The 18,563-nt window shown below is 39.3% G+C and overlaps 2 protein-coding genes and 1 non-coding gene across 3 annotated transcripts; 2 read left to right on the forward strand and 1 right to left on the reverse strand.

The window, feature by feature from the left end:
- Positions 1-6,316: 6,316 nt before the first annotated feature.
- LOC122309158 lies at positions 6,317-7,615 on the reverse strand. The gene has a single exon (XM_043122563.1). It carries the CDS (start codon positions 7,613-7,615, stop codon positions 6,317-6,319), a length of 1,299 nt encoding a protein of 432 aa, XP_042978497.1.
- Positions 7,616-7,685: 70 nt separating this feature from the next.
- LOC122293722 lies at positions 7,686-7,793 on the forward strand. Its single transcript, XR_006237347.1, has one exon. It is a non-coding gene; the product is annotated as a small nucleolar RNA R71 (small nucleolar RNA).
- A 4,253-nt stretch (positions 7,794-12,046) lies between these two features.
- On the forward strand, positions 12,047-12,940 carry LOC122301867 (ethylene-responsive transcription factor ERF023). The gene has a single exon (XM_043113233.1). It carries the CDS (start codon positions 12,174-12,176, stop codon positions 12,762-12,764), a length of 591 nt encoding a protein of 196 aa, XP_042969167.1. The 5' UTR covers positions 12,047-12,173; the 3' UTR covers positions 12,765-12,940.
- Positions 12,941-18,563: the final 5,623 nt, after the last annotated feature.

The raw sequence follows: 18,563 nt of genomic DNA on the forward strand, positions 1-18,563 counted from the left end.
AGATGGCAAAGAGCAATTGATGGACCGCCAGCCACGCACAGTTTGGATGAAATGCTCCTCACTTTAAGCATGCAATGTTCAGTCCAGTTAACTACACATAAACCTAACATATGATCAATGCGATAATGATGGTCTCCAAATTATTACTCCCAAGTGTAGAAGTTGATCAATTGTAATAATAGATAAATCACAAGGTCATTTCCACAGGGACAAAGGTATTTCCAGCAATGATACTTTGTGAAGGTTTATTGTAAAAAGAATGGTGATGAGAGAAAAAACTATATCAACTCTTTTTTTGGATTTTTATGATTATGAAAACAGCAAACACAAAGGAGGAGTGGTATATTCACAGTAGAAGGAGTATGAAAATTGAAATGTATGGTTGAGCTTTTGAGGGTCTTATATATGTAACTTTTGTTTTGAAAGATGAACTAAATCATGAGTTATTTACTTGCTAAGGATTGAAGGATGCAAAAAAATCTGAAATATAATTTTTGGTTTTAACAAAGCTCCAACAGAAATGCAACTCAGTAGCTGAAGTTTAACAAAATCCACAGAATAAATTTAACAAACACTTGGGCTGCGATTTAGAACTTTCTTTGATTCCACAACTCAAAAGACTTCTGGGCATTACCGTTCTTTTACCAACCCAATCAAGGAGTTAATAAAACAAAATGTATGCATTTAATTTCAAGCAACATGCCAATGCGTAAAACAAGAGACCCTCTCTAAACATTAACCAAGATTTATATGACACTCGGCTGAGAAGAATCCTTGATTAAATTCAAGGTTCTGTTGTGCCTTGTGTCAACAACAAAACAAGAATAAGTGCAAGAGATTCCTTCAACTTTCCCTTTTATGAACTCGGTTTCAGACAGAGCAAGGAGTGAAAGTTAAAAGCACAGAAAATCCATCAAATGCTGGAAATCAATAGAAGGTTTTACCGCAACCCAAGCTACAAAAATTAGCTAAACATCTTCATTAAAAACTAGAAAAGCACTAAAATGAAAACAAAACCCTAAGAAGAAAATCCCAAAAATTCGGTCTAAACCAAAATAGCAGAAAATGAAGAATAAAAACTGAAAAACTGAATCTCCCCTTCACCAGCAGATTTCTCTTCCTTTTATACTCACCATCCTCTCTCCTTGCCACGGATTGCATCCTCTCCATCGCACAAGACTGCCTCCTTCCTTTGCTCCTTGTGGTCCCCGAGATTCACCAAAGCACTTGCATGTGGCTATCAGGTTTGGTGTTGCTGAGTCCTTCACGTGACAGCCTCAAGTCTAAGCTTCTCCACATGGGCTTTCCTATGGGCATGGGCTGGAGGGATATGGTCTTTCTTAAGCTGGCAGACGTGGGCCTCAACCTTCAATACACACATAAGAGTTTAAGCCTATTTAAGTCTAACTTAAATAAGACTAAGCTCAATTCCATTTTTGCTATGTAATTAATCTTTACTCATGTCAATAGCCCACTGTTATGCATTGTTTATTAAATACTCTTTTTTTGCAAATAAAACTTACTTAATCAATTATAGTAAGAGTACTTAAAACAACATAATTTCCCTTTTATCACACCCCCTACTGACTTTTTGCTAGTCCCTAGCAAATAGAATGATTTGGATCAAAGAAGGAGGTTCCCAACTAAAAACTCAGAACTCATGTCATGATTCAGAACTTACTGAGGTTAAGATTACTAGTCATAGATTGATTAGAAATTTAGTGCCAACAAAAAGGTTTATACAGTGTTTAGTCAATCAATCCAAAAAAAGATAAGTTCAGTAAAATCTTGCTTCTTTCAGTGCATGGGGGCTGAGGTCAGATTTTTCAGAATTGACTACCAAGAGACATTAGAAGTTTCAATCACTGCAGAAGATTTGAGATGACCACATAGTCTTACTCCAATTCAAAACCATTGTATTGTTGGCTTTCACGCTATTACACTTTAAAAGGCTTTTTTTTTTCTTTTCTTTTCCTGGGGGGGTTAGACCTATGAATGTGCGCCTACCCATACTTTCACAAGTCGGCCCTTACCACTAGGTTGCCTCACCTCTTGGTTTTCTAGGGGGAATCAGACCTATGAATGTGCGCCTACCCACACTTTCACAAGTAGGCCCTTACCACTAGACTACCTAAAGGCCCTTTATTTATTTATTTATTTTTTTATGCAGCCCCGGCAATAGGCAGCCTTTTCCAATAAACACTTTTTTTTTTTGTTTTTTTTGGATCCTTGGCTTGTCCATTTTCTCATTTGATTTATTAGATTTCTTTCTAAGCCATTAGGATATGGTTCATTGGAATCTCACACAACTAGCATGAATTTTAACAAGTAATGGCACACTGGAGTCTCTCTTTCTTCTGAGTATGTGTGTGTGTGCTGAGCAAGATTTTTACTACTATCCCTTCGTTTAAGCAACTAAACAAACTGGAAAACTAGATAAACTTCCCTTTTGACCTACTTTCTGAATATGATTGAATTTTAAATGTTTTATAACCTCAGCAAATCAACTCAGAACACAAATGTTCAGAAACAAGGGAAACAAGGGCTACTGACTCATTCACAGCACTCAGAGATGGATCAGAATGTGTCTAAGGCATAGAAAAAATTAAGTTCTTTCCCCCCCAGTAGACTGTAGCATTGTCCTCAATGATACAAAGCAATTCGACATGTATGAGGAGAAAAAGTACTCAAAGGAAATTGAGCAACAAAATGAAATGTACATGGAAAAAAAAAAACAGCAGAGAGGTTGTGAGAGAACATACCTGGTTGAGATGCGAAGAGACTAACCAAAGAAGAAACAGAAAAAAAAAAAAACTGACTACAAAAACAGAAGAGAAACAAGTGATAAATCAAGAAACCATGTCAACTGGATTCTACAACTGGATTAGTATTTGGGTCCAACAAAAGTAAAGTAGACTCTTCAGATAAGAAATTAGAAATGAAGGGTTTGAGTCTTTGACCATTAACTTTGAACATGTTACCATTTTGAGGATTCATGATCTCCACAGCTCCATGGGGAAAGACAGTTTTGACCACATATGGACCACTCCACTGGGACCTTAATTTGCCAGGAAACAATTGTAATCGAGAATTGTACAATAACACTTGTTGCTCAGGCTCAAAGGTTTTACGTTGGATATGCTTATCATGAAATTTCTTCATCCTTTCCTTGGACAACTTGGAATTATTGTAGGCATCCATTCTAAGTTCATCCAATTCAACCATTTGCAATTTTCTTATAGAACTGGCCTGGTCAATGTTGAAATTAAACTTTTTAATGGCCCAATATGCCCTGTGTTCTAACTCTACAGGCAGATGGCATGCCTTCCCATACACTAGTCTATATGGAGACATGCCCAAAATGGCTTTGTAGGTTGTTCTGTAAGCCCAAAGAGCATCAGTTAAACGTAATGACCAGTCTTTTTTGTTAGGGCTCACTGTTTTTTCAAGAATGTTTTTTATTTCCCTATTAGCTAGTTCAGCTTGGCCATTAGTTTGAGGATGATAAGGTGTGGAAACTTAGTGATGGATGCCATATTTCTTCATTAAGGCAGAAAAATGCTTATTACAAAAGTGGGTACCATTATCACTGATAATGGCCTTAGGCATGCCAAATCTTGCAAAAATGTTTTCCTTTAAAAATTTTAAAACCACTTTATGGTCATTATTTTTGCAAGGGACTGCCTCAACCCACTTAGAAACATAGTCCACAGCAAGCAAGATATACAAATAGCCATAAGAAGAGGGAAATGGTCCCATGACATCTATCCCCCAACAGTCAAAATTTTCAATCACTAATATAGGCTGCATAGGCATCATATTTCTCCTAGTGATACTTCCTAATTTTTGACAGGGTTCACAGGCCTTACAAAAGCTATAGGCATCTTTAAACATGGAAGGCCAATAAACCCACTTTGGAGGATTTTAGCTACTGTTTTGTGGGCTGAAAAATGCCCACCACAAGCTTCTGAATGACAGAAGGACAACACACCAGAAATTTCAGTATTAGGCACATACTTCCTAATAATCTGATCTGAACAGTACTTAAAGAGGTATGGATCATCATAAAAAAAATACTTAGCTTCAGATTTCAGCCTCTTGATGTCCTGCGCAGTCCAATGGGGAGGAGTTTTCCCTGTGACCAAAAAGTTTACAAGGTCAGCATACCATGGTAAAATCTCAACTGAAAACAATTGTTCATCAGGAAAATAATCAGAAATTAAAGGAGAGTGTTCAGAGTTTTCATATGTAAGTCGAGACAAATGATCTGCCACCACATTTTCCACCCCCCCTTTTATCTTTTATTGTGAGATCAAATTCCTGCAGTAGGAGAATCCACCTTATTAGCCTTGGTTTTGTATCTTTTTTAGATAAGAGAAATTTGAGTGCTGCATGATCAGTAAATATGGTGACAGAAGAACCAAGCAAATAAGATCTGAATTTATCCAAAGCAAATACAACAGCTAGGAGTTCTTTTTCTGTAGTGGAGTAATTTCTTTGGGCAGCATTCAAGGTTTTACTAGCATAATAGATGACATGTGACATCTTATTTTTTCGCTGTCCAAGTGCAGCCCCTATAGCAAAATCACTAACATCACACATTAATTCAAAAGGGAGTGTCCAATTAGGGGGTTGAACAATGGTTGCAGTGGTGAGGAAAGATTTTAATTGGTCAAAACAGTCTTGACATTCACTGGTCCATTCAAACTTGACATCATGCATGAGGAGTTGACAAAGAGGCTTAGAGATATGACTAAAACTTTTTATAAATCTTTTGTAAAAACCAGCATGGCCTAAAAAAGATCTAACATCTTTTACATTCCTAGGCGCAGGCAAGTTTGAAATTAATTCTATTTTAGCCTTATCAACCTCTATACCCCGTGAGGACACAATGTGTCCAAGAACTATGCCCTGCTGAACCATAAAATGGCATTTTTCCCAGTTTAATAGCAGCTGGTTTTCCTCACATCTGGTTAGAACAACTTGTAGGTTAGCCAAGCAAGCGTCAAATGATTTTCCAAAGACTGAAAAATCATCCATAAACACCTCTACAATGTCCTCAATTAAATCACTAAAGATGCTTAGCATACACCTTTGGAAAGTAGCCGGGGCGTTACATAATCCAAATGGCATTCTTTTGAAGGCAAAAGTACCAAAGGGGCAAGTAAATGTGGTTTTCTCTTGGTCCTCAGGGGCTATCTCTATTTGATAATATCCAGAAAACCCATCTAAGAAACAATAGTACTCATGTCCCGCCACCTTTTCTAAAATCTGGTCAAGGAAAAGTAAGGGAAAATGGTCCTTCCTAGAGGCTGCATTCAGTTTCCTATAGTCTACACACATTCTCCAGCCTGTGGTTACCCTAGTAGGCACTAACTCCCCCTTGTTATTTTCTATCACAGTCATCCTAGATTTTTTTGGAACAACTTGGATTGGACTAACCCATTTGCTGTCTGTAATGGGATATATAATGCCTATGTCTAAAAGTTTCAAAACTTCAGTTTTTACTACTTCCTTCATTGTAGGATTTAATCTCCTTTGCATCTCCCTAGAGGGTTTTGAGTCCTCTTCTAAATATATCCTATGAGTGCAAGTAAGAGGGCTTATACCTTTGATATCAGCAATGGACCAACCAATGGCTGCTTTATGTTGTTTCAGCATGGTCAGTAATTTATTCTCTTGGTCAGGAGTTAATTGAGAAGAGATTACCACTGGAAATGAATTTTCTGGACCCAGGTGCGCATATTTCAGTTCGGAAGGCAGAGGCTTTAGTTCCAGCACTGGGAACTTCTCTGTGGAAGGTGTTAACGCTGCTGGAATTTCTGGTAATGGCTCAAATTTCAGCTTCCACTGCACCTCAGTGGGATTTCTTGCAGCACAAACAAATGACATAATGTTAGCAGGCTCAATTAAATCAAGGGAGTTCTCTAATTCCTCCCATTGTTCACTACAATCATAATTCAGCAAAGAATTTTCAGAGAGGAGAGATTCCAGTGCATTGACTTCTTGAAGTTCCTCGGGTTCTTGAGGTTGCCTGCACAAGTTGAAAATGTTCAATTCTAAGGTCATATTCCCAAAGCTTAATTTCAAGACACCACTCCTACAATTAATTATGGCATTAGAAGTTGCTAAGAATGGTCTCCCTAAAATCATAGGTGCTGAAGAATTTGAATGGGCAGTCACTTTCATGTCTAGCACCACAAAATCTACTGGGTAGTAGAATTTATCTACTTGGACCAAGACATCCTCAACAATACCCTTTGGTATTTTGATGGATCTATCAGCAAGCTGTAAAATAATGGAAGTGGCCTTTAATTCACCCAAACCCATGTTCATACACACTAAAAGGCAGCAAATTAACTCCTGAACCTAAGTCAAGTAAAGCTTGGCCAATTTTTGCATTTCCAATGACACAAGAAATAGTTGGTGAACCAGGGTCTTTAAACTTGGGTGGTGTGTGATTCTGAATTATTGCACTGACTTGCTCAGTGAGAAAGGCTTTTTTCTGCACATTTAACTTCCTTTTTACAGTGCATAAATCCTTTAAAAATTTAGCATAAGCATGAATTTGTTTAATGGCATCAAGAAGAGGAATATTAATCCTGACATGTCTAAAAATTTTCAGAATTTCAGCATGCTGTTTTTCCTTATGCATAGAAAGCAATCTATGTGGGAATGGGGCGGGTGTTGGGCATATATTTGTTTCAGAATCTAGCATGCTTGGCTCACCTTTATCTTGGGAAGGGTTAGAATTTTTACCTGAGCTGGTTGCACCATGTGCAGGAATATCCACAACCTTACCACTCCTTAGAGTTGTGATGGCCTTGACAGATTTGACATTGGCACTTTCAGTAGTACTCTGAGTTTGCTGATTCAGTCCTTGTGGGTTGGGTTGAGGCTGAGCAGGGAATTTCCATTTTTCTTGAGCACTTAAAGCGGTGGTCACTCTTGTGAGTGTTCCTCTAATGTCGTTTATTGCTTGTGAATTTTGATTATTTATCGTATTCTGACTTTGCATGAACTGCTGGAGGTTCACGGACAACTGCTGCATGGTTTCCTCCAAGTTCTTCTTTTGCACTGGAGGTGGGTGATTTGCATATTGTGAAGGTCCTGGGGCTGTTGGTGCTGAATAGGGAGCATATTGAGCAGGTCCTGGGGCTGTTGGCTGCTCATTCCTCCAACCAAAATTTGGATGGTTCCTCCAACCTGAATTATAAGTGTTAGAATATGGCCTAGAAAAATTTTTAGAGATCATATTCACAGTATTAGATTGGTCAAGTAAGACTTCTTTAAATGCAGGAATTGTTGGGTATGCACTAGTCACATGCCCAAGATCTTCACATATGTTACATTTTTCAGAAGTAGATGGTAGGGCTTGCAGCTCGCTGACTTTCTTAAGTTCTATAGACTCTACCTTCTTAGAGAGTAATGCAAGCCTAGCATGTAAATCATCAGCTTCTTTTAAATGATACTTTCCACCCCCACTTAAAAATTTTGGATTTTCAGATCTGTCATACATCTCAGAAACATCCCATGACTGGGCATTTTCAGATAAATAGTCAAAGTATTCAAATGCTTCCAAGGGTTCTTTATTAAAAAATTCACCATTGCACATGGTTTCCACAAATTGTCTCATTTTTTGTTGTAAACCCTCATAAAAAAAACTTATGACCCTCCACTCCTCATATCCATGATGAGGACATGCATTTAATAAGTCTTTAAAACGTTCCCAGCAGTGATAAAATGTCTCTGAATCCTTTTGACCAAAATTCATAATTTGTCTTTTTAAGGCATTGGTCCTATGCATTGGGAAGAATTTTTTTAAAAATTCTGTTTGCATTTCCTGCCAAGTCCCAATAGACCTTGGCCTTAAGGAATTTAGCCAAGTTTTAGCCTTGTCCTTAAGAGAAAATGGGAACAGTTTTAACCTAATGACTTCTTCAGTGCATGTTCTATCCATGAAAGTTGAGCACACTTCTTCAAATTCTTTGATGTGCAAATAGGGGTTTTCTGATTCCATGCCATGAAAATGTGGCAGCAGTGGAATCATTCCAGGTTTGAAGTTAAAATTATTCGCATTCAAAGGTTGAATGATACAAAAGGGTGGGCTGGTCCTAACAGGTTGCAAATATTCTCTAAGTGTCCTGTTGGGGTTTACCATCTCCCTATCATTGGGTTCTTCATTTTCAGCCATGTCACTATGAATGTCAAATGATGATTCAACTGCTGAATTTAGAGAAACAGATGCACTTGAGGATGAGGTTGATGATTCAGTTCTAGCAAGTCTATATGTGCTATCTCTAACCCAACCAGACATGCAAGTTCAACAAAATAAAAGAAAACAAAACAGATTGCAATAAGATAAAATAAAATAAAGGACAGAATAAAATAAAAGCAAACAAGTAAAATGAGAGGAAAAGATATCACCCAGGCTGTGAAGAGGTTCACAGCTCTAAAAACACCTTCTCAATATAGTAATGTTCTGAAAACACCAGTTGTCCCTGGCAACGGCTCCAAAAACTTGATGGTCTCCAAATTATTACTCATAAGTGTAGAAGTTGATCAATTGTAATAATAGAGAAATCCCAAGGTCATTTCCACAGGGACAAAGGTATTTCTAGCAATGATACTTTGTGAAGGTTTATTGTAAAAAGAATGGTGATGAGAGAAAAAACTATATCAACTCTTTTTTGGGTTTTTATGATTATGAAAACAGCAAACACAAAGGAGGAGTGGTATATTCACAGTAGAAGGAGTATGAAAATTGAAATGTATGGTTGAGCTTTTGAGGGTCTTATATATGTAACTTTTGTTTTGAAAGATGAACTAAATCATGAGTTATTTACTTGCTAAGGATTGAAGGATGCAAAAAAATCTGAAATATAATTTTTGGTTTTAACAAATCTCCAACAGAAATGCAACTCAGTAGCTGAAGTTTAACAAAATCCACAAAATAAATTTAACAAACACTTGGGCTGCGGTTTAGAACTTTCTTTGATTCCACAACTCAAAAGACTTCTGGGCATTACTGTTCTTTTACCAACCCAATCAAGGAGTTAATAAAACAGAATGTATGCATTTAATTTCAAGCAACATGCCAATGCGTAAAACAAGAGACCCTCTCTAAACATCAACCAAGATTTATATGACACTCGGCTGAGAAGAATCCTTGATTAAATTCAAGGTTCTGTTGTGCCTTGTGTCAACAACAAAACAAGAATAAGTGCAAGAGATTCCTTCAACTTTCCCTTTTATGAACTCGGTTTCAGACAAAGCAAGGAGTGAAAGTTAAAAGTACAGAAAATTCATCAAATGCTGGAAATCAATAGAAGGTTTTACCGCAACCCAAGCTACGAAAATTAGCTAAACATCTTCATTAAAAACTAGAAAAGCACTAAAATGAAAACAAAACCCTAAGAAGAAAATCCCAGAAATTTGGTCTGAACCAAAATAGCAGAAAATGAAGAATAAAAACTGAAAAACTGAATCTCCCCTTCACCAGCAGATTTCTCTTCCTTTTATACTCACCATCCTCTCTCCTTGCCACGGATTGCATCCTCTCCATCGCACAAGACTGCCTCCTTCCTTTGCTCCTTGTGGTCCCCGAGATTCCCCAAAGCACTTGCATGTGGCTATCAGGTTTGGTGTTGCTGAGTCCTTCACGTGACAGCCTCAAGTCTAAGCTTCTCCACATGGGCTTTCCTATGGGCATGGGCTGGAGGGATATGGCCTTTCTTAAGCTGGCAGACGTGGGCCTCAACCTTCAATACACACATAAGAGTTTAAGCCTATTTAAGTCTAACTTAAATAAGACTAAGCTCAATTCCATTTTTGCTATGTAATTAATCTTTACTCATGTCAATAGCCCACTGTTATGCATTGTTTATTAAATACTCTTTTTTTGCAAATAAAACTTACTTAATCAATTATAGTAAGAGTACTTAAAACAACATAATTTCCCTTTTATCAGATAACAAGCTGGCTAGCTAGATATGCGTAATGTTTAAATTTGCAGTAATAAGATATGCCTAGCTGCTATTTTCCTCATGTACAAACATCATCTGCATCACAAAATAATCCCTAACTAAAAGCCCATGTACTAGTTTTGAAAATTTAGAGAATTTCATGTCTCATCTCTGTGTCCAAACGTCGTCCTTTATGTTGTTTCTATTCATGATGTGTTAAAAATGGAGTAGTTATTTGTTTATTTATGCTATGATCACTATGAACTTTTGAGAACTGAGTTTGCCCAATTTTGACTGTTCTCTAATCAATAAAAACTGGTTAAGTAACTATTTATTGTTCTTCCTATCCATATCCTATGGTGTTAGATCATCCTAATCATCACCAACCAGGAAGATCAGATGAAAGTCTTAATCGGAAACAAGGTTATCAAAGGTAGAGGCCGTGAATGACATCAATTATCCGAAAACGTGCAGGATGTGGCTTACAACCCCCATGACTACTTAATGGAATTCCCAAATACGAAAAGCTTCTTTTTACCAAAAATGGGGTCTCCTTTTCAATGCCAAATATTTTAGATCCTGGGTGTAATTAATTAGCTAAGCATGTTGGAACCTAATTAAGATCATGGTATTAATTAGGGAAAAAGTACTCTCAGCCTTTCGATTTAAAGATAAGATTTCTTGGCAGAAGGCTTTCCGTTTTGTAACTCTTTTAGAGGCTAATGTCCATTGTCTATATAGGTACACTTGTGGTTCAAAGTTGTTCGCTGCAATCCAGACAACAAGCAGTCGCTTTTCCCTTCACATGGTTTCACTACTTGTTCTTGTTTTTCTAAACAAAAATGCCAAACGAAATTTTGAATGCTCTTTCATAAGGAGCAAGCTGCTAGCAACCCGGTCATCTTCTCTCACAAACATTCGTCGGTAGTGAGACCTCAACCCGAAATGGCATGCACACAATTCAGTAACCACATTTCCATTATGTTTTATATTTTCTTTTCCATTTTCTGATGCTGCATATAGCTAGAAATTAGGAAAATTAATATTCGGTACTGATCATCTAAACATATAGATAATATGATATTCATGTTCGATCATAATATATATTATATCATTAAAATTATTTATATAAATACTAACTTTTAATAACATGACATAATGTAATTAGAAGATGATCGAGAATTCCACGTACTTGCGATATGAAATTGTGGTCACCGTCGACTCATTATCTATAAAATGGTCAATTATATATATGCCCCTGCGAATAGATCACATCCCCAACATGCATGAGCTTTTGTCCACCTCAAGCCAACAACAAAGACATTAAAAACCCACTATGCATAAATATCGTTCATGCAGATCGAAAAAAAAAAAAAAAAAAAAAATCTACACCCAGAAAAGAAAATTAAAAAAACGAAAAAAAAAAAAAAAACCCATGAAGAAGAACAAAAGAATTCATGAAAATCACGTGCTACACGCCAGGACACCACGAGATCCACATCCATAGAATTAATTACAAAAATGCAACAGCCTGGAGGGTATGTTGTCGTAGGGCGGTAGGAGCCACAAGCCAAGGCATAATTTTGGGATGACAAAGCAATATCCTGTGCAATTAATACACTATTTCACATTTATTTAGTACATGTCATTGTCGTATGGAAAATGCTTTAGCTCCCTATATAACATCCCGATGATGCATGGGTTTCGATAAAATCTTTTATTTATTCATTTATTTTTATCTAATGATTAAAGAAATATTTTTTAATTACATTGTAATTTTTTTTAAATGTTAAAAGGAATTAAAAAAAATATATGAAAGAAAACAATAAATAATGCACTAATTGAGAGAATCTCTCGAAAGCCATCATCGGTGGCCGTAGTGCCAAGCTTTCCCTTTTATACATATCATTCACGTACAAATTACTATTTAAAGTAATTTAGCAAAATCTTTTGTATTTGTCTTAGTATTTTTTAGTTATACACCTTCCAAATGAAAATGGATAAAAGCAGAATCTTTTGTACAACTCCTTTATAATCATGTTTTAAATGGATGTTATTTTTGTAAAACAGACAGAGTATAAGTTGCACTTAAATCAGCAGTACCTAAGCTAGAGGTATGTTTTATCCCTTCTCCGAAACAGGCCATTTGCTCTCGACGGCACCAGCTACATACATTTTTAAGTCTTCATGCCACCGCTCCTAACGTAAATGGAGAAACAGTATCCATGCACTCAAGATACCCTTTCTTTCACTGTTGCCGCTACCGCTACCAGTACTACTAAAGCTGATCACCGAAAACCCGACACTCAGCGCGGCGGTACTCGCCACGCGGTTTTCCATGGTGTCCGAAAGCGGAGGTGGGGGAAATGGGTGTCCGAAATTCGGGAACCCCGCAAGAAAACTCGCATTTGGCTGGGCTCTTTCCCCGCGCCAGAAATGGCAGCCAAGGCTTATGATGTCGCGGCATATTGCTTGAAAGGTCGCACGGCGCAGCTCAATTTCCCCGACCAGGTCCAGCACTTGCCGAGGCCCTCCACATGCACCGCCAGGGATATCCAGGAGGCAGCGTCGAAGGCTGCGCAGACCATGGTGTCGTGGAACAAGGGACGCGACTCTGGGTCGGATGGTGAAGATTTTTGGGGGGAGATTGAATTGCCGGAGCTGATGACGAGTCCGGGGTGTCATTGGAACGCTTGTGGGTGGTCGTTTACCGGCGACGGCCCTTGGCATGCCTCTAATGTGGCATGCCATGCCTCTAATGTGGATGAGTTGGCTCATCCATTCATGGCATGCCTCTAATGTGGATTGTTTTGCTGTTTGCGTGGTTGTTAGGCTAGATATATGCATGTACTACGTACGTAGATGCCAATGCACTGGTTCTGTCTTGCTAGCTCATTGAAACATGGACACTGTGTGCGTATGAAAAAATATTGATTCTCGGCATTTTATATCAAAATCAAAGCAATCTCAATTAAATCTTAACAGCTGAAGACATGATTTTCTAAAAAAATTAGATGCTCTAAGTTATGAACACAACCAATATAAGAGGCCAAATTTTTATAAGGATTTATCACTGTCTTGATTGGTCATATTTTAAAGGAATATTGTGGAAGTTAGAATTAAATAATAAAATATAAGGTGTTTTGATCATTTTCCTTCACGAGGAATGCTACACATCATCCCACACCACACACTTTATATATTAAAATATTATTTTTTATTTTTTATTTCATTTTATTCTTATTAAATTAATTGAATTATTCTATTTATCATCCACACACTACATATTTATTATAGAAAAAAAAATAAGTGTAGTGTGTGAAGTGTGAGAATGACAAGAAGAATTTTCCTTCACTAATCGATATAATCATTTTTGAAAATATAATGATGAAATTGTCTCTTATTTTAGAATCAAGAAACATTTTTTCAAGTTCGGAAATGAATTGGGAATATTTTTCTTCTCATATTTGATCCATTTTTAAATAAAATGGAAGTGGTTTTATTTTGTCAAATGGTTTCCAAAGGTGGTAAAGGGGTTGATCTTTGTAAATACATTGTAAACAAAATTGTTGGTGGAGAAAGAGCAACACATAAATGCTTTTTTTGGACGGGATTTTTCTTTCTAAAAAGTCATATGAGACAAAAATGTCGTTTTTAAGGCATAAATGCACCCACCCAATTAGCAAATAAAGAGTAATCTACAATTTCGGAATCCAAGCCACAGGAGGCCGGAAACGTTACTGACAATTACAAGAAATATTATTGCTCTTTAAAGAAAGAAATTATCTCTTATAGAGAGTAAAAGAGAGGAATTGTCAAAAAATAATAATAATAATAATAATAATGCTTAATTTGTATCTTATGTGGTGTCAAGTTGAGTATATATTAGCAAACGACAGAATTACATCGTGACTTTGCTAGCTCCCACCTCCAGCCGGCCACTTGTTTCGTGTCTTCTTCGATGATCCGGTCCTGCCAAAACATCACGTACAGTTGACAACTATTTCTATTTTTCTTAATTTTCATGAAAGAAGACAGATTTTTCATCACGAGGTTTGTATAGATCCAGATACTTAGTTTTTTTTTTTTTTAGATAAGATGAGATGAAGTTATTAACACGATCGAGCAACTTCTGTGAACATTATTATTATTATTATTATTATTTTAATTTTTAATGATGAATTCCCGCTTGGAAAGTACTTTCTTTAATTTATTGTATCATGATCAGAGAATGGTTTCCTTTTAAAGACCCTCTAAACTGGTTATAGTCAGTTTGTAATATTTTCATTACATATATGAATATTGTGTAAAGGGCCTGCTTGTGACTAATTTGAGATAGTCAATCTAGAATCACAGCAACCACCATGGCGGACTTCCTCATGGTCAAGGCTCACTCTTCGTACAACACCATAATTGTGTGGCCAACGCTTAATAACCTAAAGTTGGTTACCTTAACGCACCATTTGAAGATAAAATTTCCAAAAGAGGAGGGCACTAGAGTGGTCTGTGGCAAGTAAGTGGTGGCAAGGGAATGCTATGTGTAGGAGTTACGGGGCGAGAAACGCGACAAGTTTTAGTTGGAGTAGCGTGAGGACAGGAAGTCTGCTCTTCTTATCCAAAGGCGCCTAAAGCTCAATCAAGCGAGAAACCCAAAGAGCTTGAGGACCAAGATGCTTTGGGACGGTTGATTATTCCGCTTTCCCTTTGTGTACAAAGATTCACCGTGTAAAGAACAATTGATAAGTTTAATAAAAATTGGAGCTTGTGGGTCTGTATATGTGTGTGATTGATTGAATGATGCAACTATGCTTTGCTCTCACACCTTGGCAGTCAAGGGAGGGAACACCTCTCCTAAGTGTTCCAATCCCTTCTTGCCACCCAGTGTAGTCGATTCTATATCTCGCTTGGTTCTTTGTGTCAATACTCTGCACTTGCACCTCAGTGGCAAGAGAGGGAAAACCTTTCTTAAGTGTCCCAGTCCTTCTTAGCCACCTAGCGTGGTCGATTCTAGATCCCGCCTAGTTCTTTAGAATGATGCTCTGTGCTTGCACCTAGGAAGTCAATGGATGGAACACTTCTCCTAAGTGTTCCAGTCCCTCCTTGCCACCCAGTGCAGTTTGGAACCCAGTGCAGTTGGTTCCAAACGTCGCCTAGTTCTTAAAGTCAATGCTCTACACTCGCACCTCAGTGCGGTCTATTCGATATCCCACCTAAATCTTTAGGTTGCTACTTCGCGCTAGTACCTTGATGATCAAAGGAGGGAGCACTTGTCCTAAGTGTTCCAATCCCTCCTTGCCACCCAGTGTAGTCGATTCTATATCTCGCTTGGTTCTTTGTGTCAATACTCTACACTTGCACCTCAGTGGCAAGAGAGGGAAAACCTTTCCTAAGTGTCCCAGTCCTTCTTAGCCACCTAGCGTGGTCGATTCTAGATCCCGCCTAGTTCTTTAGAAGGATGCTCTGTGCTTGCACCTAGGAAGTCAATGGATGGAACACTTCTCCTAAGTGTTCCAGTCCCTCCTTGCCACCCAGTGCAGTTTGGAAACCAGTGCAGTTGGTTCCAAACGTCGCCTAGTTCTTCAAGTCAATGCTCTACACTCGCACCTCAGTGCGGTCTATTCGATATCCCACCTAAATCTTTATGTTGCTACTTCGCGCTAGTACCTTGATGATCAAAGGAGGGAGCACTTGTCCTAAGTGTTCCAATCCCTCATTGCCACCTCACAAAGTCAATTCCAGATCTTGCCTAGTTCTTTAGGTCGACGCTCTGCAGTCGTACCTTAGAGGTCAAGGGAAGGAACACGTCTCCTAAGTATCCCAATTCCTCCTCACCACCCAGGGAGGTTGATTTCAGATCCCACCTAGTTCTTTAGGTTGATTCTCCGTACTGGCACGTACCTTGGTGACAAGTTGCCACCCAGCGCGGTTGATTCCAGATCCTGCCTGGTTCTGTAGGTTGATGCTCAGCGCCTGGCTTGGTGAACAACCGTCATGCACTGTGGTCGACTCACGAAGTCTAAATTATAGAAGGAAAGACCGGCGGGTGACAATAACAAGCAAAGGAAACATGAAGTCTAAATTACAAAAGGAAAGACCGGCAAAAAAAAACGTTTACTATATATACAAGTGTTACAAAGTACAAAGCTCCCCGCTCTCAAGCATGGTGAGAGATATAAGAAATGATGCGTATACAATCAAGAGTGGGAGGTCATGGGGGGAAGGCGTTAGGTATCAAGGGAGTCGTGATCCTCCTGGGTAGGCATGAACTGGGCCAGATCCAGAGACCTAAGATTTTCATGAGGTTCACCTCCAAGTGCCCTCTTACCCTCTCTAATCCTTTAGAGTACCTGCGACCTCAAGCTTGGTTACAAAGCCGCTTGGCCACTGCAAGTTAAGGGGTGATTCTAGCGAGTTTTTCATCAACAGCGACAAGTTTACCTCTAGCTTCTTCACCCGTGCCTTGCGGGACCTCATCTCCTCCTTAAGCTGTTTCCCAATCTCTACCTATAGGTTCTCAGTATTGTCCTTATCTATCTGGAGTACTATGTTCTTCACCTCCATCACGTCCTTCTCGAACTGAAGTTTCCCGATGTGTATGCCTAGGCCACAATGGACTTCTTTAGCTTCCGTTAGTGCCACAATATAGCCTAGGTAGCGCTGTTGCGCCTCCCTCACCTCCTCCTCTAGGCGGAGTGCCTGTGCTTGCTTCAATCCCCTTTCTTCCATGGCTGCCCTAGCAGTGTACTCACAGTGAGATGCTTCTTGCCTTAGCACCTTCTAGTATGCATGGAGGTTAGACTCTTCCTTATGAAGGTCCTTTATGATATGCTGCAAATACCCATTTTCATCTTTGGTCTCATCAAAGGTCTTCTCGGCATAATCCAGTTTAGCCTTGAGCCTGAACATCTTGCTATACGCCCACTATCCCAGTTTGTACAAAGCCTTAGCTTCACTCTCCACCTCGGCCTGACTGTTCACGACCTAAGCTTATAGGAAGTGAAAACATGAAACCGAGCATGCATGCATATTAGTACAGGAGAAGAAGCCCCATCAAGGAGAGAATGGTACTAAGCTGCTCAATCATCTCCTGTATCGCCTCGGCCCTAGCCACGTTAGCCCCAATTCCTAAGGGGTGAGATAATGAAGAGCCATCCCTACTCAGAGGCACCAAGCCACCAGGAGGCCCAAGAGCTAAGGCCTGGGGAGCATCTGAAGCCAGTGTTGTTGGTGGTTCCCCTACCCTTGCATTGTTGGCACCCTCATTTTCCGATCGTGAGAAAGGATTGTCACCTGTAGAAACTTCATCTAAAGTAGCGACTGAGGAAAAATCCTATTTGACGGACTAGCCAGTTGAGGATGAGGACACTGAAGACCCATCATCACTTAACATCATAGGGTTCTCACCCGAAAGGCCCTTGAGAACAATGGGCTTAGAGGGCATCCCACCAACGAAAGTTGTAGTAGAGCCAATGCTCAAGGAATGCAAGTTGCCCTTAGCATCATCGTGGAAAATCCCATCTAGATGACAAGGGGTGTTCCCTAAAGTTGAAGAGGCATGAGTATGGATAGACATGTCAAGGTGCTTCAGGATGACAGTCTCTCTGGGCACATCGAAAACTATGTTGTAGAGCTTGAGGAACTTTGCCTCTAGTTTCTAGTCATCTAGAGGTTGAGGAACTTCGACATGGTTGGGTGCACCCCTCTAATCGCCCAACAGGGTGGTGGGAATATCCAGAAATAATGAGAGTGTTGGTATCACCCCCAGGATAGAAGATTTGGAACACCTCGATTCACCTCCAGATTCCTCTAACTCAAAGGAGACCATCTCGCCCTCAAGACAAGGTCTCCTAATCACTCCCCTCGACGGGCCCTCAGATGGCCTCTTGACCCCTCACGGGACCAAGTACGCCTTCTAGGAGTCAAAACCTACAACTTGGGACCAGTCAGGCGTGATGAGAAATCAGACGATGTTGTCCTCAATCAGTAGAGTATCGGTCCCTACCTCCTCCTAGTGCTCTCGAACCCAAGAGTACATCAACTGAATTTGAGCCAACTCATGTTCAAATATGTCAATCCCAATCTTCCTATCATTGGCAACTGCTCTTTAGTCAAATTGAATGAAGAATTCCTGGGCAGAGGCTTCACTAGGCGAGAACTCCCATTCCTCACCTGAAACAAAAGAAAAAAAAAAGTTGCCACCGCATGGCGTTAGAGTGATGTGCCTCGAGCCAGGCGTGTTGGAACTTAGGGTGTGAGTCAAAGCTGTAGATGTTCCCCTAACGCACACCGCATGGGTAAATAGAAACTCCCAGGCGGTCACATCGGGGTACTTTTCTTTGAATGACTCCAAAACAATGCACCACGCCACATAACAGGACATTAAAGTCCTCCAAGGCTAGGCCCAAGAAGTTCAAGGCGTCACAGATTGGGCAACAAAAGGGGAGCCTTAGACTGTGTGAAAACATGCCAACATATAGGTTGATCTTCTCGGCATTGCCCTTAGAATCAATGACACCAAGGTCGGGTTTTTGAACCTCCAAGAAAATAGAATCTAGAATTATGTGCGAACTGCGTAGTGCATCAAGGGCCATAGGGTCG

The sequence above is a fragment of the Carya illinoinensis genome, chromosome 1, assembly GCF_018687715.1.
Source record: "Carya illinoinensis cultivar Pawnee chromosome 1, C.illinoinensisPawnee_v1, whole genome shotgun sequence".
Lineage (NCBI taxonomy): Eukaryota > Viridiplantae > Streptophyta > Magnoliopsida > Fagales > Juglandaceae > Carya > Carya illinoinensis.

Bases quoted from the DNA above. Each gene is read 5' to 3' on its own strand.
- LOC122301867 (XM_043113233.1), top strand. From the start codon at position 12,174: ATGGAGAAACAGTATCCATGCACTCAAGATACCCTTTCTTTCACTGTT.
- LOC122309158 (XM_043122563.1), bottom strand. From the start codon at position 7,615: ATGTGCAATGGTGAATTTTTTAATAAAGAACCCTTGGAAGCATTTGAA.